This window comes from Oryzias latipes, chromosome 2, assembly GCF_053564925.1.
Source record: "Oryzias latipes strain Hd-rR chromosome 2, Olatipes_Hd-rR_3.1".
NCBI classification, from domain to species: Eukaryota; Metazoa; Chordata; class Actinopteri; order Beloniformes; family Adrianichthyidae; genus Oryzias; species Oryzias latipes.
The window spans coordinates 27,170,230-27,195,573 of NC_136238.1; the positions used below are offsets into that span (position 1 = coordinate 27,170,230).

Below are 25,344 nucleotides of genomic sequence, written 5' to 3' on the forward strand. Positions count from 1 at the left end.
CAGCGCTGGTCTTTGCTTGGATTTGTTTTAGACTTGTTCAGAGTCAAATGCATGTTTTAAGGGGAGGAGGATTATTTTGTTGTTGCTGTTTTTGTTCCTATTCTTACAATCCACTATATGTCCCGTGTTGAATTCTACTATTAAAATGTGGGAAACAAATGTTTATCAAATCCAAATCAATCCAAAAGCCTGGAGACTGGATGGCCGTGGTCCTCCCTTTGACCTGGACACTGGTTGCCATGGCTACCTGCACACTCACCAAGCTGGAACTTAGAAGAAGAAAAAGAGACCAAAATGATTGATAAAGCAGGTTTTCCAGGGAAATCCCACAAAGTGCTTTCCAAGCTAGAACAAAGAATATCCAGCATGCATTTGGAAAAACTCATTAGCTTCTTGTGGAAAATGATGAGTCATTGGAAAAGCATTCTATGAATGCTCAGAAAACTTCCTCTAAGGTTGTGGTTGTTTGGAGAAGTCCTCCTCTTCAAAGAAGTTCTCCTGACCATCTTCAAAGCCACTTTCTGCTTTTTCAAACGCTACTGTTCAACAAAAACTTGGTTTCTGCCACAAAACCAACCTTAGACACTGAAACAGAATGAATCCAATGCAGAAATGTGTTGACACCTTTAATTCAAAGCTTCAATCAGTTTGAATCTCATGAAGAACATTTCAAAAATCCACATTTGGATCAGGCGTCTTCATCAGAGCACAACTCATGTTTCCAGGACTGTGACTCAACAATAGATCCTCATTTCCTTTACACAATCTGTTTCCATCATTTGGATTTTTCATCAAAACTTGAGTTAGAAAAGAATTGTTGCCCCAAAATGTCCAGTTTGAATAGTCTACAGTTTGTTGTGTTTGGTTGCTAGGTAACAGGGTCTTTAATGTCTATGATGTCATGGTGCCTTTCAGAGTTGAACTCAATGAGTTATATCACTAGAGGAGACATCACGTGGTTCCTCACGGGAGGAGAGCACCGCCATCTTGGTGAGGTCAAGTTACTGCTGCAATGAATGCATGTGAACACAGTTTTTGCATAATACCAGTTCATTGTTTGGGTTTCAACTGCCAAAATCAGAGAACTGAGTCCATGAAGGAGGTAGGTATATCATTTCACAAGTAAGTACAGTGATCCCTTGCTATAACGCGGTTTACTTTTCACGGTTTCGCTACTTCACGGATTTGCATCGTGCATTGTGTTCTGTATTCTGATTGGCTAAAAAGTCACTCCGCTTATTCTCTACCTGCACTGTAATAACGTTGCAGTTTAATATGTACACGTACGTAAAACAGCTTGCCAAATTTACATTACGTACGTGCAAATTCTCTTGCTATTTCGAGTTTCTCTAAAACCCATAAATAAAAAGAGCGACAACAACTATCACTATGTTCTTCTTCTCCCGATCAAACACACCTGCACCGCGGGCTTCAAAGGGAGAAAACAATGCAGAACGGAGTCAGGTTGAAGCGGCTCAGTCTGAAGATCAGTGAAATACACCTGAGTCACTATTTGTCCCACTGTACTTTGTATTTTTTTCATAATCATTTTACATTTTCTCCCGTTTAATCCAATTACTCGGGTCGCGGTGGGCGGGGCTAATCTCCGCGATTTGAAGCCTTCTGTTCACATTGATGATTAAAATTATTATTTGACAGTACAGAAGTTATTTGTTGGAAAAAAAAACGTTTCTAAAGTACCTTTATTTGTGAAACAAATGCATGAGCCTGTAAAATGGTTTGTTCTTTCTTTTCAATGTATAATAGAGTATTTAATTGTATAACAACAGTTAAAAAAAAAAGGTTTCTACTTCACGGATTTTGTCTATCACGGGTTCTTTTTGGAACGTAACCCCCGCGAAAAACAAGGGTTTACTGTACTATAATTTTTTTCTTTTAATGCTGCAGGGGCTTCATTAATCATACACATGTTGACATGCATGATGCTGCAGGGCTGTTATCAACATGCTGCATGATGTACGTGTAATTTCACACGTCAACATAAATGTACATTTTATTTTGCTAAACCTGTATACAGCATACTAAGCAATTATAGTAATATAGATTTATACATTTCTGACTCAGTGACTAAACTTTTCTTGCAGGTTTCCAATGGACTCAGACTTAAGGAAAAAGTGGGCCATAGCAATAAAAAGAGCTAAACCAGATGGATCACTGTGGTACCAACTAGTAATACAGTCTGATTGTTCAAAATATTTGTGGAAACACATTTAGATAAGAGGCCAGACTGTTTGCTTGAAACCCGACACCATAACATCTGTGTTACACAAACTGATCACTAACATTAATCAGTAAATCTATTGTTTTGTTGTTGTTGTTTTTTTAGGGTAAACCTATTGTTCACTTTTTTATTATTAATAGACATTTTTAAATTATTTATTGACTTATTATCTATGCATTATTATTTATTGTTTGTATTGACTTACTATTGATTTATTATTAATATTATTATTATTATTGACTTATTGTTGGGTTTTTCTAAATAATTTAAATTACATGTCAAAGTGGTCTTAAACTTCTAAATGTTTACAAATTATTTTTTTTAAATTCTTTGTAATCATTTTTTTATTTGTAAGAAGTCCTGCAACAATGCATTTTCATTAAAGTTTGAGCTTTGAAGGCTGACTGTTTCTTTACTTCAACAACAACAACTGATGTATCTATATATATATTATACATATAAATATAATATATTTACATATATGTATAAATATATATATAAATGTAAAACTATATATAGTATATAAAAGCTACTTAGACACCACTAAAAGCAATAGAAATCATTTTCATGTGGGCGTCGACGACCTCACCAAGATGGCGTCATGCTCCGCCACCGTCGGCCAGGCTTCTAAAACGGGCGTGCCTCCTCTAGTGATATAACTCATTGGTTGAACTCCTGAATATGACGGTAAAAATTTGGATTGAACAAAAATGGGATTGAAGCTCATGCTAAATCCTGATCTCAATGCTGAAAAAACGTCCTCCTAGATTCTGGTTGCTTGGAGAAGTCACATTGTTGCATTGTATACGAGAACAAGGCTTTTCTCCTGTGTGAGTTCTCATGTGTCTTTTGAGTTTTGATTCATGACTAAAACTTTTATCACATTCTTTACAAATTAAAGGCTTTTCTCCTTTATGAATTCTCATGTGTGTTTTGAGACTGGATATTTGACTAAAACTTCCACCACATTCTTTATATGAAAACTGTTTCTCTCCTGTATGAAATCCTATATGAAAAGGTTTGTTAGCAATTCTTGAGCTTTCCCCAGAATTGAAAAAGGAATTTTTTTTCTGCGCTGGAGATTCTTTGTGTTTCTTAACCAAATCATCCTTCTTTGATTTTTTTCTACCATCAGAGTCACACTGACTTTCTGACATGTGAGAGCTGTCCACACTTTGGACATGACTTCTGTCTCTTCTCTTCCTCTGATCTCTGTTCTGTGGGTCTGTCTCTTCATCTGTAGTTGATGTTGATTCTGTCTCTTCATCTGTAGTTGATGTTGATTCTTCATGTTGGTTTCCTTCTTCATCCTGACTATCAGTTACATTAAAGCTCTGCTGATTATTTAGATCTGCTTCACTGTTCTCATCTTCCTCATAAGTAGGAATTTCCATCAAGGTATCAGTCTCCTGCTTCAGATCAAGCTGATCTTCATCCTGTCTGATGCAAAGTTCCTCTGGTTCCTCTTTAATCTGTGGAGGTTCTGGTTCCTCCTGTTCCTCTTTAATCAGTGGAGGTTCTGGTTCATCCTGTTCCTCTTTAATCAGTGGAGGTTCTGGTTCCTCCTGTTCTACTCTGAAGTTCCACTGTTGGTTGCTGAGATATTCCTCTTCAGTCATCCAATGCTGGGGGAGGACTGCAGGGACAAAAACACAAGGAGAATTTTATTCCAGTAGCCATGAGCCAGACATCCATGAAGAACGCGGAGAAGGAGGCTATGGCTTTGTTTATACAGACACATAACTATGGTGTCAATTCAGCGGCTAAAAAATTATGCATCAAAACTGTAAAACCGCGCATCAAAACCCCAAATCTGAGAATCAAAATGCATAAATTAAGAAACCAAAAGCTACAATTTGCCACCAAAGCTTTGACCCAAAGCACAATCATATTTCTCAGTTGTCGATATGTTTTCTCACCATTCTGAAATCCTGTTTTTGAGTTGCAGTTTATTTTGAAATAGTCTTTTTGAGTTGCACTTTTATTTTTTGCGGTTTTGATTCTAAAACCTTTCAACATGAAAAACAGCGACATATCAGTCATGGGGAGGAGTGGCTGAACATCCCCGACATCCAGAAGCTCATTCGCTACCGAATAACACAGAGTCTTACGTCAACAGACCACTTTCAAAGGGTGAGTCTCTCATATTTTTCATATATTTCACTAGATTAAACTATCAAACGTGTACTTTATGTAACCGGAGGACGCCAGCACAGTCAGATAAGGAGCTCCTCCAGTAGCTGCTACTAAAAAAAGATGTTAGACAGTAAGATGTTGCATGAAAAACTATCACCATTGTTCTCCTGTGTTAGTGTAGCCCCGATGAAATTCTGCGCTATCACTTTAAATGATACTGCGCTGTCGATCCTAGTGAAATTCTGCACTGTCACTTTAAATTTGCCGGTTCCCTTGCGCTGTGCCAATACCGCGAGACTATAAGTTCTATAGTGACATGGCTTACGTTTTTGAGAGACCTGTCAAAGCACTGACAGGTTGCAAGTACGAGGGAGCTGGGCTGTGTACCGCTGCTGCAGATCGGCATTAATTATCTGAATGCCGATTAAATGAATTGTTTTTTTTTTTTTATAATTGGATGTGGTTAAAATGAACTATTTTTCTGCCTGATAAATAATGTTGAAATATAAATTGTGAGTACTCGTTGAAATGAAATTGATGATCATCTACATTGAAATAGAATTTTGAAATGTTGTACAACTATCGATTATGCACTTAAGATATTTTTTGTAGTTTCCTCCTGATTATAAATTGCATATGTATTTGTTTATTATGTTAATTAAGGAGGTTGTGGGAATATGCTTTCTTTTGATCAAAGGAAATTATTATTTATTTATTGACCCTGTTTTAACAAGCCAGGTCGCAAGACTGGTCGTCTTGCAGACCAATTTACTGGATGCTCAACCTGAGCACTGGACAGAATTGTTTATCAGGGAGTTTTTTACCACTCCCAGAAGAAAAAAAGAGGATAAATCCTCTGCAGATGGCGAGCTAAAAAGGAGCCCCGATCCTGACTTGGATTCTGCCCTCTTCACTGCCAGTGCGGTAGGAACTAACCCCCTTCTCATCCAACAAATCAGCTGGAGTATTTTTTCTTTTCGTTTTCCCAAAAGAGAACTATAAAAAACTCTCTCATAAGGCCTAATGGACGCCTTAAGAACTATAAAGACAAAACAACAGAAAACATCCTCTGGACTAAAAAAAATTCTTTTGTTGTATATATTGTGATTTTTGTATTCACTGTGTATTGTAAATACATTCACATTAGCAACTCAAGTCTTGTCTGTGGTTTTTAAACATTCACATTCCTCCATGAGTCGAACCAAACTAGCCCAAATTAATTAAAAACAACTTTGTAAAGTTTATGTAAGACATACATGCTACAAGTTACTTCTATTGCTAACAAATAATTTAGTTCAATTTATTCAAACTCAATAATTGTTTATACAACTCAAATTTACGTATTTATCTAACTAAATGTCACATTACTTCATTAATCTTTTTTCCATTTTAATTACTTATATTTCTTGAACTCTCATATCTCTAAGTTTGAGCCGGCAGATATGCTCATTTTTATAACAATAAAAAGGACGGAAAAAAATGCACGGAGTTCAAAAATTCATTAAAGAATTTTCCATCATTTTCATCACAGTGAATGCTTGTGGGTGCTATAAAAACTCATCATCCTCTCCTTTACTATCATTCATTGTGCAGAGACGTAAACAGAGACAAAATAACTCAGCAAAACACAGTAAAACAGCTTTACAACTAAACACATTTTGTCAAGAACCTACACTTAAACCCAAATCCGTTGAGACAGGCAAAGGGAATGATATCCCACAATCCCTTGCGGTGCTGATCTAACAGCAGCATCAAAGTTACACCTACTTAATTGAATTAATTTGAATGAAAGGAAAATAATTGTCTGATAACTACGTGTTATTTTTAAGGTGACCTAACAAAAAAATGATTTATCTTAACTGAAGCAAATAATTAAGTTAGATCAAAGTAAAAAAGTTTCTATTTCCAACATCCATATGTGGTCTTATCACCCTCTCACGGTGGAAAAAGTATTATCTGAGCTTTTTCATCCACTAAATCATATTCAAATGGACACGCCATGCTGCTTCACCTCTCTGTAAACAAACTAAGCTTCAACTAAACCTGCTCCAGACCAGGTTATGTTCGGAGCATGAGTTGCCATGGTAACTTGACCTACCCTGAAACATACCTCCATTTCTGGAACCGAAAGCTGAGGTTATCAACTTCCTTAGCCTCAAACTTATCGTGGGAGCTAGCATTACCTGCTCTCTGGGATACCCCCCAGACCTAGAATTACAGAAAAAGACATCAAAAATGTTTCACAAACTTATTTTTTAATAAATTGAAAAATTTCTGTCTATTGGAAGTCATTTGAAGTGAAGCTGTGAAAGTGACCACATGTGTTCAACAACCTCATAGCAACAAGAAAAAAAGCAGATTTCTCTCCAAAGAAGTCCCCCTGCAGGGACTTCAACCGGCTTGCTGTGAGGCAAGAGCGCTAACCACGGCGCCACCGTACAGCAGTATTTATTGATCATTTTATTTTAGTGTAAACTTAAACCAGAAAATATCCATAAGAATACTAATAAGGTACCAGTGTGAAAAGCAGCAGATTAAGAGGAGCTAATAGATCAAATCTTAACATCTATCTCTACTAGATGTTAACTATAATATTCAAAACAACTCATTTCTATTATCTAAAATAATTCATTTTGTCAACAAGTTTTACATATTTTGTAAGCAGTTAAACGCATTGTATAGATTGAAATGTATTGATCCTTTACTTTGTTGCTTTTGATATTTGTGGCTTAGAGAAGATGACAACCTAAAAAAAAGCTGTCCAAGAAAGTCAGGATAAGACACGACAAGACTTTATTGATCCCCGGAGGGAAATTCAGTTGTTGCAGCAGCCAAACAAGAAATATAATGGTTAAGAAAACAAAGCCAGTAAAAATTAAAACAGTAACAAAAAGTTGAAGTAAAAGTACACATCATAAATCAAAAAGTATCTCCACGGGTTCTTTTTGAGATTACATACACAACTAAAACTTTTTTTACATTCTTTAAACGAAGAATGCTTTTCTCAAGTGTGAGTTCTCATGTGTGTTTTGAGAGTAGATATTTGACTAAAACTTTTTTTACATACTTTACAAGAAAAAGGCTTCTCTCCTGTGTGAGTTCTCATGTGTCTTTTGAGAGTAGATATTTGACTAAAACCTTTTTTACATTCTTTACATAAAAAAGGCTTTTCTCCTGTGTGAGTTCTCATGTGTTTGTTGAGACTAGATGAATCACTAAAACTTTTTTTACATTCTTTACAAGAAAAAGGCTTTTCTCCTGTGTGAGTTCTCATGTGTGTTTTGAGAGTAGATATTTGACTAAAACTTTTTTTACATACTTTACAAGAAAAAGGCTTCTCTCCTGTGTGAGTTCTCATGTGTTTGTTGCGAGCAGATACATCACGAAATTTTTTTTTACATTCGATACAAGAAACAGGCTTTTCTCCTGTGTGAATTCTCATGTGTGTTTTGAGATGAGATATACGACTAAAATTTTTTTTGCATTCTTTACAAGAGAAAGCCCTTTCTCCTGTGTGAGTTTTCATGTGTCTTTTGAGAGTAAATATACGACTAAAGCTTTTCTCACATTCTTTACAAGAAAATCTCTTATCTTCTGCATGGATTCTTATATGAATTCTGAACAGAGATATGTTACAAAAGCTTTTACCACATTCTTTACAGATATAACATTTTTTATCAGACCCAGTTTCCATGTAGTCAGGCGGGTTAGTTATTATTCTTGAGTTTTTACTAAACCTGATAGAGGAAAGTCTCTCGTATTTTGTAGATTGTTTGTATTTCTTACCAAGATTTTTCTTCTTGGGATTTTTCCTAACATCAGAGTCACACTGACCTGCTGACATGTGAGAGCTGTCCACACTTTGGACATGTCTTCTGTCTCTTCTCTTCCTCTGATCTCTGTTCTGTGGGTCTGTCTCTTCATCTGTAGTTGATGATGATTCTTCATGTTGGTTTCCATCTTCATCCTGACTATCAGTTACACTAAAGCTCTGCTGATTGTTCAGATCTGCTTCACTGTTCTCATCTTCCTTATAAGTAGGAATCTCCATCAAGGTATCAGTCTCCTGCTTTAGATCAAGCTGATCTTCATCCTGACTGATGCAGAGTTCCCCTGGTTCCTCTTTAATCTGTGGATGTTCTGGTTCTTCCTGCTCCTCTTTGGTCTGTGGACGTTCCGATTCTTCCTGTTCCACTCTGAAGTTCCTCTGCTGGACGCAGAGATCTTCCTCTATAGTCATCCAACACTGGGGGAGAACTGCAGGGACACAAGAACAGGTCCTTTTATATGCTATGGTGACTTTATTTATTGTTAAGTACCAATAACAATTATTGCAGTATCATTCAGAATATGCACAATTAAAAACTTTTCATTTTTTAAAATACTTTTCTTGTTTTCTTTAGCAAAACAGTATAAAACTGTGCTGAAAAAGGCCCCTCTACACCTCCCCCTATAAGCAGAGCTTTTTCATTCTATAACCTGTAGTCTGAATCAGTTAAAGATAAAAAACTAATAATTTTTTTTTTTAAGGAAATGAAACTGCAGATAAATAATTCATAAATGGTACAAACAAGTCTTTAATGTCACTTAACTGTATACTCAAATTAAATCATGCTGAGATAAATAGGACAGATTTGCTAGAAAGGGGACAGAGGCATTAACAGAAAATGTACTTTTAACCTGATTCTGTCTCCAATTATTTTTATTTGAAATTATAAATAGGAAAACAAATAGAATGTTTTAGATTCTTGCCATTATTGACAGTAAACATGCAGGCATCTATAGTAAATGTTTGACACAGTCTTTGATGCTTATTTCAGCCCAACACCAGCTGTGTAATGTTAGGAATATGCTGCTAATAAAGTTACATTCACATGTCTGTTAATTATATTTATTTTATTAAAAAATCACCTCCAGGACCGAGGTCTGGGGCCCCATCAATCGGGGTCAGAAACTTACCTGTTGTGGTGTTAGTGGGTGTGTTTATGTGTATGTGTTAGCCTGGAGGGGATGTTGGCAGCGCAGATGGTAATAATGTCTCAAAATGGACGAGCTTCAAGATTTGATGTGAAAACTGGCAAACAAAAAGTCTCCATTTGTGTGTAAAAATCTTCTGCTGTAAAGTTTGACAAATAAAATCACAACTGAGAAATTAGCATTTGCATGTGTTCATTAGAGTTACAACCTCAAATAAGTGATTTCAACTGCTTGAATCTGCTGCTGTGAATCACAGCACACTACAAATGAGTGAACTACAAATACATTTCAAAAGAATAAAATGTTTTTTTTTTCATGACTTTTATTGAGAAGTGATCTCTTGAAGTGTAAATGGAGACACGGCAGAGAGATGACTCCCAAGAGATCGTTGTCAACAAACTGCAATATCTGAGGAAAGACCATTCTGTAAGAATCAATCATCTCTCTAAAACAAATGAATTTCTACAGTTACATGGTAATGAAGACTCGTCAGCATATTCATGCTACAATCAATACTTTGTGAAAAAAAAATCAATATTCATTTAATTGTATGTATTTTATCAAATTTTAATAGAGAAATGACTCATGATAAAGATGCTCAATAGATCTGAAGATACTGAAGCTATTTTCACCAAACTTTCTGTACTGACTAATCATGATCCTGTTGTCCAACTACAACAAAGATTACTGTATGTCAATCAATTACTTTTTCTCCCCAAATATGGATAATGATTGGTCCAAAATGCTTAATAGCTCTAAAAAAAACTGAAGCTGACAACATAATGTTCTGATATAATCTTTTTTGTCAATAACAACAACAAATCTAATCGCCATTTTGAGCCAGGCAACAGTGTTTAGTCAGGTGGTCTGAGTCACGTTTTTAGGGCAACCAGTTGCTAATCACGATAAGCTTGTTCAAAGTCCACGCCCCCATCACTGAAAGCTGCTCAGAAGAAGCTGTCAATCAAATGTTTGAGGTGGGGCCAGTGGGCACCACACCTTATACTGAGGCATCTGATTGGTCAGTTTATAACTTGAATTACTGGCAATAAGGAAAAAATGAGAATGAATTATGAGAAAACTAAGATAAGCAACAAGATATTAGGAAAAATGTTTCACAGCAAGAAGCAAGAATGGTAATTCTGTCTATTTAGAATGACTGAGTAACAGCTGCCTATTTTTCTATAGAGGTCTATTGGAGTTTGGCGACATCAGCTACTTCCTATTTGGAGGGGGGGATCTCTACTGTCCAGTGATGATATAGTCTATGCTTTTTAGCATAGGCTTTTGGACAGCTCCTCGTGGTTTGACTACTAACAATAAACAGTGTTGGGCGTAATGAATTACATAGTAACAAGTTACTTTAATTTAGTTAGTTTTGTCAGTAATGGAGTAACGCACATGTGTCAAACTCAAGGCCCGGGGGCCAAATGTGGCCCTCCATGTCCTTTTATGTGGCCCGCGAGAGCATAAAAACTTTTGATTTCTTAAAATAAAAAATAAAAAATGGTTTGTATTAGGCCTGCACAATATACCGCAATATTTTCGTTCCACTAAATTATTATTTAATTCCAACACAATAATAATCTGACACACACTTCTTCCTCTTTTGGCTTTTCCCATCAGCGAATCATCCATTTCGCGCGGACGATTCACATGGATTCCTTGGCAATGTTTTACGCCGGATGCCTTTCCTGACGCAACCCTCTCCATTTAACTGGGCTTGGGACAGGCACAGCAGAAGAGAAGGGAATAGGGAGCGGCCTGGATTCGAACCCTGGTTTCACAGGATGGAAGGCGCCGTAACCCAGCATGAGCTAAACCGGCTCCCTAATAATCTGACATACACTCAGGTCCTTAAATATTGGGACAGGAACAATTCCAACATTTATGGGTCTATAAACCACCACAATATATTAGGCTGCCAGCTTTAATTTGAGGGTATTTACATAAAGATCAGGTGAGCAGTGTATGAATCACAACTGCTTGTATATTTGCCTCCCACTTGTTAAAGAACCAAATGAAATTGGTCAATTGGCTTCTCAGCTGTTCCATGGTCAGGTGTGTGTTTTTCCCTCTTTATCACAATGACAACATTCTTAAAAAGAAGAAATTCACTGGGGAGCTCAACGGCAAACGGCCCTGGAGATCACGGAAAACAGCTGAGGTGGATGAAAGAATAATTCTGTCCCTGGTGAAGAAAACTCCCTAAATAGAGGGTTTACACAAGATGTAAAACCTTAGAGAGCCTCAAAACAGGAAGGCCAGACTAGAGAGTTTGCTAAACATCTAAAACAGTCTTCACAGTTCTGAAACAACATCCTATGGACAGATGAGACCAAGATCAACTTGTACCAAAGTCATAGAAAGAGAAGAGTATGGAGAAGGAAAGGAACAGCTCATACTGATAAACATCCCATGTCATCAGTGAAGCATGGAGGTGGTAATGTCATGGCGTGGGCATGCTAATGGACCTGGTTCTCTTGTATTTATTGATGATGTGACTCCTGACAAAAGCAGTAGGATGAATTCTGAAATGTTTCTGACAATATTATCTATGGAAGCATCAGTGTAGCATAATTAAAAATAAAAGACAGTACCAGAAATGCTTTTTCATTTTCAAAATGAAGCTGCATTTGTTTACTCAAAATTAAAAAGAAAAAGCAATCCGCCAAACCGCTTTTTCCTTTTCTTCCTCAACACTGCTTATTCTGTCACTTGAATAAAATTATAAACAAAATAGTATTTGACATTTCATTTTCAAAAAGTTATCTGGTAAATGTGTAGTAAAATTCAGTTAGATATGTCTAATTTGCCAATTAAAATGGATTAACATAAATGATTTTTCATTTTAAAAATGTAACTGCATCATATGACTCACAAAAATAACGTTTATAAAAAAAAAACTTAAAAATGCCTTTTCATTTTCTACTTAAAAACCACTTATTCTGTGTCATAATTAAAATAAAAGTGCAAAGAGGGGATTGCATTTTCATTTTCACATCCACCCTGCGAATTGTGTTGCAAAACACAATTTCAGTTAGCATTTCCAGGGGGAGGCGGGGCGATGATGTCAGTGCCTGTTGATCCAACCAGCAAACGCCAAAAGTTTAGCATGGTGAAATCTGTTAGCATTGTTCATGGGGCTGTAGCTGTCCTGGAACAGCAAAATCAGCGTGAAGCCTTAGAAGACGATCTTCTAAATGTTTATTACCGTTATGATTATTATTAAGGGCCTGCTTGCTCATAATTTTTTTAATCTGCTAATCGGTCAGTGCTTTTTTTAGGTTAGCATTAGGCTAATACGTGCTAAAAACATTAGCCGTGGAGGAACACATCTTTTTTGTTTCATTTCAAATCCAAAAAGGTTGGCATTGAGTCTCTGTCCCAATATTTATGGACCTGATTTTACATTTATCCTGTTGAATGCACCACAGTTAAGGGACATGTTGATTGGTCGAGATGCATTATGGGAAATGTGTGATGCACGATGGGATACATAGCATGTAGCCCTCAGATGTAAAGTTACTGCTAACTCCTAACAAGTATGTTCATAAAAGAAGAGTTACCTCAGCATGTCCTGAATATTATTATTCCTGTTTGACCTTAAAGTACAACACCCCATATTGGCCTTCATGACGAGCAAAAGAGCTCCGAGGCCAGAGCTTCAGAGCTCGTCTGCGGCCAGATGGACAAAAATAGCTCGTTAGCTGAGTTCTGTAATGAAATAGAAATACTTGAATCCATTTTCTTAACTGCAAGACACGTCAATGAACCATAAACACTAGAGTCCAATCTCAATCATTTCATTCATTAGATGCAAAATGACTGACATGACCAAAAAAACAGCTGTGCAGTCATAAACATGTGCAACAGCTTGCAGATCCGCTTTGTGCTTTTCCCACTCATGCAATCACATTTCATCCACAGATGAGCCCACATCTCTGTGTCTGTCATCTTACCGGCAACAGTTTCAAAACACAGGATCATTATTACATTTTCATTTCACACAGGGATACGTCTCCCCCCCCCCCCCATCTTTAAATCGCCCGTTCCTAAAGGCCGACGTGGAGAGTAATGTACATTGTGTAAAACTTTAACGTTATATTGAAAAGAAGTGGCAGTATTTATATAGGTGGGCGGGGTCACAGTAACAGCACTGAGTGAACGGACCCCTTATGTCCCCATTGGGGGGAAAAAAAGACAATGCGAGAAGAAATGATCATTCAAACGGGATTTTTTTTCCAAGTCAAAAAACTACAAACAGAAGACAGATCAAGTGCTTCTTTTTGTCACCCCCCCGCGTTCCAATGTCTTTCCCTCTGTGTGTCCCAGGTTGTCGACCCCTGATATGTATTGTAGTGTTAGGAAGTGTGTGGTCAACATTTCTTTAGATTGCTCAGAGAAGTGTTCCTACTGATGTGATACTACTGATACCACTGATACTATGTGTTAAATTAGAGACTCTAGACTTGATGTTTGCTTCTTGTATTTTTTTCTTGATCATTGGAGATTAAAACAAAATACTGAAGATCAGAGTCACACTGACCTGCTGACATATGAGAGCTGTCCACACTTTGGACATGACTTCTGTCTTTTCTCTTCCTCTGGTCACTGTTCTGTGGGTCTGTCTCTTCATCTGTAGTTGATGATGATTCTTCATGTTGGTTTCCTTCTTCATCCTGACTATCAGTTACATTAAGGCTCTGCTGATTGTTTAGATCTGCTTCACTGTTCTCATCTTCCTCATAAGAGGGAATCTCCATCAAGGTATCAGTCTCCTGCTTGAGATCAAGCTGATCTTCAGCCTGACTGATGCAAAGTTCCCCTGGTTCCTCTTGATTCTGAGGAGGTTCTGGTTCCTCCTGTTCCTCTTTAATCTGTGGAGGTTCTGGTTCCTCCTGTTCCACTCTGAAATTCCTCTGCTGGTTGCAGAGATCTTCCCCTTCAGTCATCCAATGCTGGGGGAGAACTGCAGGGACACAAACACAACAAGGAGCCTTTTACACGTTTCCAGGACTTTTGGGTTTTTTCAAGCATCAATAAACTCTGTGATCATTGGAGAAAATGCCTGAGGAGTCTGGAAGACCACAAGAGACTAATGAAAATGAATATACAGTGAGGTCAATAAGTATTTGATCCCCCTGTGATTTAGCAAGTTCTCCCACTTAGAAAACATGGAGGGGTCTAAAACTTTCATCATAGGTGCATTTCCACAGTGAAAGACAGAATCTGAAGAAACATTCAGAAATCACGTTGTACAATTTTTAAAATCAATTTATTTGTATATTACTGTGACAAATAAGTATTTGATCACTTGATTATCAGATTTCTGACCAGCAAAGACCTGCTGTTCTGCTTTTTAAATAGTCCAACTCCACTCTGATCATGATTCTAAATTAGTGGCACCCGTTTTAGGTGGTGCACATAGAGGCACCTGTGCACCCCACAAGCAGTCAGAAGTCTAACTACCAATATGGGCAAAACCAAAGAGCTGTCAAAAGACACAAGAGACAATATTGTAGACCTTCACAAAGCTGAAAGTGGCTACGGGGCAATTTCCTAGCAGCTTGGTGAGAAACAAACAACTGTTGGAGCAATTGTCAGAAAATGGAAGAGGCTAATGATGACTGTCAATGTCCCTCGGACTGGGGCCCCTCACAAGATCTCACCTCAAGGGGTATCGATTAGGGGTGTAAGAAATAAATCGATTCTGTAAAATATCGCGATAGTTCATTTGGCAATAATTGTATCGATTCAAAATGCTGCCAGATCGATATTTATTTAATTATTTCTGAGCGTCCTTTAGCAGGGCTCCAGACTATCTTTTTTCACTAGTAGCACAGTGGCCCCTAACTGAAAATTTTAGGGGCACAACCAGAAAATTTCGGGGCGCATACCGTAAATCAACATGCTAACCAAATCTACTAATTTCCACTGTATTACGAATAAATACTTTAATAATAGATGCAGAAATTACAATGTGCTGTTTCTAATTCAGTGTCACATTTTATTCTTCACTTTTGAAAATGCAACAACAGGTAAAATGACAGCACCATCGCTGTCATGACAGTACAAATAGTAAAGAAAACGGATGGAAATTTATCTTGGTGACACCAAATAGGTGCAGCCAAGATGCACAATAAGCGTGTTTGAGATCACCCAGGTGGACTCAACGCTGCGCCGATCACCTGGTGTGAGACATATATTTTTGTTTTTGCTCCAACATCAACTGTCAATCATCACAAAAATATTGCGAGAAAGGGGTGGGAGCAAGGGGAAAACCTACCCCGACACAGCTGGAAACTGAACTGACTGAAAGCTGCCCTACAGACTACAAAACAATGCATTATGGGACATGTTACCTGATGGTTTTTGTAGTTGAGTGATTAATTAAAATAATTTAAAATACCAATTCATTAAAAAATGCTACATACATTACAAAACATTAAAATAATCATAAAATAAATATATAATAACACAGATAACACTAAGGGGGACAGGAATATTAAAACTAAATTGAATGTTATAGACAACTCCAACTTCCTGTTCTCCTACAGTCTTGCTGCAGATTCGCCTTCATCTCACAGCCCCCCTTGGTCATCTCCGTGCACGACAATGAAAAAGTGTCATTCATTAAAACTGGCGGGCTGCAGTAACATTAAATTTTCATATTAAGGCGGGGGCCGCAAAATATCATCTTGGGGGCCGCAAATAGCCCGCGTGCCGCGAGTTTGAGACCCCTGCTGTACACTCTGGCACTGGTACACTAGCCGCAGGTCGGAAGAACGAATCAATAGTTCGCTTACTCATAGCTCAGACGCACATATCAGGTTGTGATATTTGTCTCCGTTTCCTTCCCACAGATGTTTATGCGCGCTCGATTATCTCTAGGCCCCGCCCCCTCCACATATTTTAGCCACTTACAGTGACTTATTCTTCTCACACGCAGTGGCCGCCTCACAGACGGGCATCACGCGAGAGTGTGTGCTCGCGTTTCATGAGTATGTGCGCGAGTGTGTGTGTGTCTGCCTGCGTGCGTGTGCGCTCGCGTCTCAGATTATTTCATTAATCATTGACGTGCCCCTTCCACATTTAATGGTCGCAGTCTGGAGCCCTGTTTACTGTCTGACTCTTGTTGTCCACTTCACCCTCCGACCTCTAGTTGGCAGCAGAGAACACGGAGTCTCTTAGAGCAGCTCTACTCTGCACAAGACAACAGGATGACTGCAGCCAGAGGCAGCTTGTTCTGTTGTTATGAGACATGAACCATTTAGCTTTTACTTGGAATGGATACCAAACAGAAACTCTGAGCCATGTTGCTGCCAGCAACATATAAAAACGTGGATTTTGGTGCTTTTTAGCAGCTCAGATAAATACGAGTGAAGCACGGCAGCTAATGGCTAGGCTAATGGGCTTATCATTGGCTAAAATGCTATCGGCAAAGCGGGCTAAAGTTCTGCAGAACCTTCCAGCAATAGTTTAGCGACCTGATGGATCAGAGGGATGTGTACAACACTCTGAGAAAAGGCCGACATCGTGGCGAGGAGCGTTAGTTTACTTCCGTGTGTGAGAAGTGGGGCTGCAATGGTGCAGCAGAGGCAGAACAGACTGATATGTAAACAAAGCACCTTCTTTGTCACATTAAATCAACTTTCCTTCGTTCTGTCATGCTGCCTCATCATCACACTTTGTTTCTGGAAAGAATTAGTGTCCCCGCCCACACCCCACCCTTTATTTTTGAAGCACCATTCAGGCTCCTGAACCATTAAAAAGTACTGGAAAAGCTACATTAAGCAATGTTGAAATTAAACAGCATTTTATTTCCCTAATAGAAATGTATTGGTTAAGGCACATTCATTCTTTTTTTTCTTATAATGGAAAACATTTTGTTGTGGAAATCAGACAATGTTGACTGTTCCCTTTCTATATTTTAACTTATCAAAATAAAAGCACTTTGAATTGTTTTGGTAAACGCAACTTATATATGAGATACAGTTGCAGTGCTTAACATTATGGTCATTAAATAAACTGAATTTGACCATTTTATTACAGTGGACGATATAAAATTCAGGTAGAGTTTTTTCAAAGTCATATTTAAAGAAAAAAGAAAGAAAATATGTTTTGGTAAAATATTGGGATACGTATCGTATCGCCAGACTCTTGCCAATACACACCCCTAGTATCGATGATGGTAAGGAAGGTGAAGAATCAGCCCAGGACTACACACACAGGAGGAGCTGGTCATTGACCTGAAGAAAGCTGGGACAACCATTTCTAAGGCTACTATAAGTAATACATTAAAACGTCATGGTTTAAAATCATGTATCACATGCAAGGTTCCCCTGCTGAAGTCAGCCCATGTCAAGGCCCGTCTGAAGTTTGCCAAGGACCATCTTGATGATCCAGAGGAGTCATGGGAGAAAGTCTTGTGGTCAGATGAGACCAAAATAGAACTTTTTGGTCTTAACTCCATTCAGCGTGTTTGGAGGAGGAAGAAGGAGGAGCATCATCCCAAGAACACCATACCTACAGTGAAGCACGGGGGTGGAAGCATCATGCTCTGGGGCTGTTTTTCTGCACAGGGGATAGGACCACTGCACTGTATTAAGGAGAGGATGAACAGGGCTCTGTATTGTGAGATATTGGGCAAAAACCTCCTTACCTCAGTCAGAGCGTTGAAGATGGGTCGTGGCTGGGTCTTTCAGGATGACAATGACCCGAAGCACACAGCCAAGAAAAATCAAGTAGTGGCTCAGTAAGAAGCATATCAAGGTTCTGGAGTGGCCTAGCAAAGTCTCCAGACCTAATTCCAATAGAGAATCTTTGGGGGGAGCTGAAACTCTGTGTTGCTCAGCGACAGCCCCGAACCCTGACAGATCTAGAGAAGATCTGTATGGAGGAGTGGGCCAAAATCCCTGCTGCAGTGTGTAGAAACCTAGTGAAGAACTACAGGAACCGTTTGACCTCTGGAATTGTTAACAAAGGTTTCTGTACCAAATATTAAAGTTGGTCAACTCAAGTGATCAAATACTTATGTTTCTTCAGATTCTGTCTCTCACTGTGGAAATGCGCTTATGATGAACATTTTAGACCCCTCCATGTTTTCCAAGTGGGAGAACTTGCTAAATCACAGGGTGATCAAATACTTATTGACCTCACTGTATGTGCAGAGGTGAGTAGTAACGTAACACATTTACTTAAGTAACTTTTTAGTGAATTGTTCTTGTGAGATTAAGACAAGGCAATTTTATTTGTAAACCACAATTCGTACACAAAGTAAAACAGGAAAATGATTGGTTTATCGCGCGGACAGTAAGTTAGTGTAGAACCACCACTGAGTGACAGACGGGTCCCCAAAAAGAAAAGCATGAAGCTCAAGGACTTCTCTGTTTCTTTGATGAAGGTCACATACCTATGTGGTGGAGCTGCAGCTGTGGTTTCCAGATGACATCCAGCAGTCTGCGCTGACGACAGAGCTCCTGCTCGTACTGGACGATGGTTCCTTCACAGAGTCTGCAGATTTCTTCAGCAGCAGCAGCTAGTCGCTCGTTGATCAACTCTCTCAGAGACTGAAGGGAAGACATGGTTCCTGCTCCGATCTTCAGCTCCAACTCCCACAAACACCGCCGTCCTCTTCACTGCAGCTCCGATCGATCATCTGCTAGTCTCACAATCACAGCAATCCACGTTGTCTTTCCGTTCAACACTTCTTCACTCATTTACGACACTTTGGAAAATGCTGAGAGTTCCCACACCAACCACGTATCGTCCTTTCTGTCCAAAAACCTCACAAACGTCCCAACAAAACACCACCGTCCTCTCAACACAAGCTAACGCTGCTAGCGCCTCGTGCTGTTTACTTCCGGGTCACTTGACGAGACTTTATTTTAAAAAGAAACGTCTAAACTGCGTAACAGAACCTCGATATTGTTCAAAAAGCTTCAAATATTTTTAAACAGTTTTGATTCAGGAGAAAATAAAGAAAAAAATCAAAACAGACAAAAATGTAACGAGGAAACTTTTTGAGAGCTTTTGTGACGTCATCACTCGGTGTCTCGTTCCTTTTTTAACTTTATTGTTAAAAACAAATAGAACAAATAGTTGCGTCTAATTCCAATGTTCAGATTTGACAACAAAACGCACCACAGACTAACTAAACCTGATCACATTGTTTATTGTATTTTTAAACTACAATAATGAATAAAGAAATTTCTTAAGTAAACAAAGAAACAGAAATTAAAAAAGAAAATTTCTAGCAAAAAGACCCTAAAAAACTTTTTCTAAAGAGAATAATTTTGACTTTAAATAAACATTAAACTGTATAGTTAATAACAAAGACAAGCAATAATTTTGAAATTCTTATTACAGTGAAAAAACAATAGAGAAATTTACTTAATTTAATTACAATTAGATTAACAAATTTCTGAAGTATATAACTGAGATGTAACATAATAAAATAAAAGTGAAAAAACTAAAGATCTTTGGAATGCAAACATTTTTCATAAACAATCTAAAAAGATTTTAAACCTGTTTCTTGTTTCTGTGTCTTCTTCAAAGATTTTTTCAATAAAAAACTGTTAATGATTTAAATAAATTCACAGATTTTTTCAGTTTAAGACAAAAAAAAACTTAACGTTTTTATTTACAGTACAGACCAAAAGTTTGGACACACCTTCTCATTCAAAGAGTTTTCTTTATTTTCATGACTATGAAAATTGTAGATTCACATGAAGGCATCAAAGCTATGAATGAACAAATGTGGAATTCTATACATAACAAAAAAGTGTGAAACAACTGAGATTATGTCATATTGTAGGTTCTTCATAGTAGCCACCTTTTGCTTTGATTACTGCTTTGTACACTTTTGGCATTCTCTGGATGAGCTTCAAAAATGTTGAGAAATGCAGAAATGTGTGCTGCAGATGCCATGTTTGCCACTAGAGGGCAGCACAGCAGCTTCAGTCTTTGTCATTGTTGCTGTGTGAGCCTGAAGGAGCTTCAAAGTGAGCTGCAGCTTGGTTCAGACAAACCTCCACATTCACACACAGATGTGATCCTGAAGAAGTCTGAACAGAACATTTCAGGAGAACTCTTCAGTCCAGAACATGAGCCTGCATTGTTCCTGAAACTGGGATCAGAGTTCTGCTCTCTGCTCCAACAGAACCACCTTCATGAGCTCCTGGTTTCTTCTGGATCCTCCAACATTCAGACGCTCTCTGACTGAGTTCATGTCTGCACAGAAACCTTCAGGATTCTCTTCTTCCACACGTCTTTCACTCTGAAACTCTCTTCTGAATGTGGATCATCTCAGTCAGACGTTCAGCAGCATCAGAGCCGTGCATGTGCTCCTCCTCATGAGTCCTGAAGCTGCACCGTCAGCTGCAGAGCTTCAGAGCTGCTTCCTTCTCAGACTTTCCACTTTCTTTGGCTCTCTGGCTCTGATGCTGCTGCTGCTGCAGAAAAACCAGCAGCTGCAGAAAAACTCTGCAGAGACTCACAGAGAGAGGATGGAGGCAGCAGATGAAGCTGCTGCAGACTGACAGCTGATGGAACTGAAGCACTTTCTACATTCTAGTTCCAAATGTTCTACAGAATCAATCAGAGGTTGAAAGTCTTCCTCAGTACTCGAGTACTTTAGTTCAGCAGCTCCTCTTTTCCTCTAAGGTGAAGCTTCATGTGGACGACTTCTTCTTCTCTCCTCTTTTCTGGAGCTTGGGCTCCATGCAGTCTGATCAGCTCTGATTTGGGCTTCAGTTGATGTTTGTGATCAGGAACTCTGGATTCTTCTTAGAAGGAGACGTTCTGCCTCTTTAGCAGAGAGCAGAACGTTGATCTGATCTGCTTCCAGCTAATCAGCCTGATGGCGACATGGAGCGGTGTCTGTGTTTCTGTCATTTCCACTGCATGAAGACATGGATGATGCTGAGAGGTCAGGTTTCTGGATGATGAAGAGTTCTCCAGAATCATGGGGAATCACGTCTCCATGTCTGGACCTCAGATGACGTCTGTACCATTGACTTAACATTGAAAGTGGCCACGCCCACCGCGTGAATCCCGTTGGGTGTGAAGCAGCTTTACAGATGAATCCAAAAGTGTCTCCAACCCCCAGTTTGGTATCAAACCATTTTCTTCTGAGCTGCAGCTCGTGTCTTTGCAGCTCCGCTCGGACTCAGAGCCTCCAGACGTTCAGGTTTCAGAAAAACGCTCTAAATGAGTCCAGGAGTCACTTTGGACTTTAGCCAGACGTCTGAATTCAACACAGAGCAGATCCTGCAGGGACAGGAAGCTGCTACTAAGTACAAAATCAAACAGCAGGGGATTTTCAAAATAAAGGAACAGTATTTGTGGTGAGGTCACAGCTTCCTCATTCCGGGTCTGACACTAAATGTTTCTGTTGAACAGAATGTTTTCTGATTGGTTTAGCCTTCTTTCAACTGTGCCGACATCTAGAGCCTCCAGTGTTTGATTCTTCCAAGTCTGGGATCAAGTGAACAAACTCATGTTGACTAGAGTTTGCTGACATCCAAATGACAATTGGATGACTTTCAGCTCCAGGGATAAGAAAGGAGTTGTTGTCTCCAGGTGACTTCATCTCTGGTCGTCTGCTTTCGAGGAGCAAAAAGTCTTTTCCCACTTTGAGCCCCGCCCCTCTGGAATCCTGATCCTGATGCTGGTGGTCTCTCTGCAGCTGCTTCTGGATCCTGGGCCTTTAGCCTCCTTCAGCTCATGGTTCCTCTGTCAGTCTCTTCTCCTCAGAGGCCTGTCAGCACATTCAGATCAGCTCAGATCCATCCAGACCTCTGCAGGAGCAGACACCTGGAAAACATCCTCCATCACCTGGAACACCACCAGCAGCCGTGGGGCCGCTCCACTCAGTCACCGTGGCGGCAGAGGCCAGAGGCCACTTTCAGTGGGAGGTCAAAGGTCAGACGTGATGTGAGCAGCGCCGCCACACTGTCACTTCCATGTAGACATGTGTGTTGTTGTTATGTGTTGTTGTCGTCCAGCTGAACAAGCTCTTGGTGGTGTTGTTGGTGGAAATGACAGTTTGAAGTCCAACACGTCTGGACTAAACCAAACTTCTTCACAGCAGATTTGATCTTCAGCTGTTTCACATTAAAACTTCAATCTGCTTCCAATCTGCAACTAGTAGAGGGCGCTATGCGGGAAAAGCTTCACTGTTTGCCCAGAAGAAGAAGCCTCACCAAGCCTTCATGAAGGTCAGACTCCGTGCACGGTGGAGCAGTGGTTAGCGCTCTCAGTGAGAAGGTTCAAATCCCACCTGGGACCTTTCTGTGTGGAGTTTGTGTGTTCCTTCCACCAGTGTTTCCTCCCACACGCCAAAAAACATGCTTCATACGTTGATGGTTCTTCTGAATGCCCCTAGGTGTGTGTGTGTGTGTGTGTTTGTGTTGTAACCTGTCCAGAGTGAAGCGCCTTCATCCAACAGAGGCAGCTCAGACTCAGAGGTTCAGAAAATGGATGGATGGAGGAATGTTGGTCTTCAACAGTTTGACTTTTTCAATCTGAAATAGTCTTCTTTAGGTCTAGTCAGAGAAATATGGGAGTTTTTTTAATCATATTTGCTGCTTCATTTGATTGACAGCCCCTGCTGAACACAATTGAAGTTTTTCAACGAGTTGAGAAAAATGATTGAAGTTTGAACAAAACTAAAAAAAAAGTTTCTGTGACTTTCAAATCTCTGTCAGAATCAAACACCAGAACTGACAAAAGGTCACGTTAACACAACTAATCCAGTTTGTTGACTTGACTTCAACTTTTAAGGCCTCTGAGGAGAGGAGGATGTCTCCCTATAGACACCTATATACTTCTATAGAAATAGAGACACTGATGCATTATGGGAAGAAATCCATTTGTAGTTGGATTTGGATCTTTTACTGCACCACAGTTGTCACAAATGTCAATGAAAAGACCTTAAAATGATGCTTTGAACTTGCTGTTGACAGAATAGTCCATTACTGCAGGAGGACAGGAGGGGGGGGGTTAAACCCTTAAATTATTTCAGAATTATTTTATGTTTTCAGCTCGAAGCCTCCAAAGTGCTGGGGGGCCCAAGTCCCCCCCCTCCTCAGTGGTGGACAATCATAAACAGCACAGAGGAGAGGCGGAGCCCAAGTGCTGAATTTGCTGAAATCATTGAATTGATGTCATTCCTGTTTCAGCAAAGTCCTAAAGTCCATGATTAGCAATTATTCATGACAGGAAATGAAACCACGTGGTAGTGCCTTTCCCCGGGGAGTCTGTTTCCTGGATGGACCCGCCCTCAGACCCCAGGCCTGTCCTGCCCCCTCCTAGTCATCCACCTCCTGTTGTAAAAGTGACATCTGTCCACCACTAGGGTGTCTCAGCTCTGATCTGTTCGCTCAGCTGATGATAAAAAAAGTCATAATTCTGGAACCAGAACAGATGAAGCTGAAATCCATGAAACTCAAAGACAAAATAGATTTGATCTGGTTTCAGATCTAGTTTTTATTAAACTATGATGCAACGAATCAGAGACAAATATGAAATGTTCAGTGGTCTTTTCTCTAGGATTAAAATGAACACTCAACTATGATTTGGAACCAGATTCAAGCAGCCAAGCAAGCGCAAGAGGTCCGACCTGCATGTTGTCTGGCTGGATCTGGAAACCGCCTATGGTTCATTTCCTCATCAGCTCATTACCTTTGCCTTAGAATTCTTCTACATCCCAATTTCTATCCAGAGAGTAATATGCAACTATTTCAGCAGTTCCTAAGTAGGTTACACCACACAGGAAGCTAAGACCAGCTGGCACCATCTTGAGAAAGGAATTGCAATGGGCTGCTCAATCTCTCCCATCATCTTCACGGCAGCCTTCGAGGTCATTCTGATTGGTGGTAGGGAGATGGGGGGAGGGATAAAGTCACAGTCAGGCCAGCGACTACCAGCCTTGCGGAGTTACAAGGATGATGTAACAAGCCTGCTGCAAACAGCGCCATGTACTACCAGGTTCCTGAAGAGGTTTGAAGATCTCCTTGGATGGGCCAGAATGAGAATCAAAGCTTGGGAAGACTGTATACGGCTGAGCTGTCTGACACCCACATGCCGGTCACCATCAGGCTCCAGATCACTGACGGACTGGAGAGGATTGACAAAAGCCACCTCCCAGGGAAATCCAAAGTCTGGTGCTACCAATTCATCCTCTATCCATGCTTGATATGGCCCCTGAAGTTGTGTCAGATTACATCATCCACAGTAGCAAAAATGGATGCCATAGCCAACAATTTCATCCGTAAATGGTTTGGCTTACCTCGAAGTCTGTCCAACACAGGCCTTTTTGGGAAAACACACTCCAGCTTCCATTGAAATCCATGAGCCTACGCTACAGACAGGAGAAAACAAGGCTTGTGCTTGAGCTGAGAGACTCAACTGACCCTGTTGTAAGAAACACCAAGGCACCTGTCCGAACTGGAAGCAAATGGAGGCAGAAGAGGCTGTTGACCAGGCCATCATCAAGCTTAAGCACAACAACGTCGTGGGAAAGACGCAGTCGGGAAGAGCTGGATTAGGCTGGGGAACAGCCCCCAAGTTCAGGTCCAAAGTAGGGTTGTGCCGATGGACGATATCATCGTCCATCGTGATGGGTGACTGACATCCCGATGGAGAGACCACCATCGTGATGCCACGCCCCCGCCACGTTGCGCGTCGACACCAGAAGCCGCGGTTACATGTACAAAATATCTTGATGGGATCAATGGTCGGATTAGAATCCAACCGTGTAGATGGGCCCAGAAAAATGTTTTCAGAATATAAAAACGTTCACTAAGGTCACAATTTCGGTCGGAATAAATCATTTGCACATGCGCAGTATTCGCACATGCGCAGTTTGAAAACCGGAAGGGGATACAACTTCCGCCGAGCGGCTTTTTTTCCAAACTTTATTGAATGTTACAATTCAATACAAAACGATAACAGCACCGAGCGGCTATATACATTGACATGTC

The 25,344-nt window shown here is 39.7% G+C and overlaps 1 protein-coding gene and 1 long non-coding RNA gene across 2 annotated transcripts in view; both read right to left on the bottom strand.

Annotated features, from left to right (window-relative positions):
* Positions 1-19,411, bottom strand: part of LOC144986789 (uncharacterized) — a 71,191-nt gene extending 51,780 nt beyond the window's left edge. Inside the window, exons 1-3 of the mRNA XM_078934901.1 lie at positions 18,771-19,411; positions 13,905-14,327; positions 8,213-8,635 (exon numbers count right to left, since the gene is read on the bottom strand). Of these exons, the coding sequence (XP_078791027.1) occupies positions 8,213-8,635; positions 13,905-14,327; positions 18,771-18,942 (1,018 nt within the window). The 5' untranslated portion in view covers positions 18,943-19,411. The remainder of the gene's footprint in view (positions 1-8,212; positions 8,636-13,904; positions 14,328-18,770) is intronic.
* Positions 1-25,344, bottom strand: part of LOC144988207 (uncharacterized) — a 211,330-nt gene that overhangs the window by 70,075 nt on the left and 115,911 nt on the right. The window lies entirely within an intron of this gene.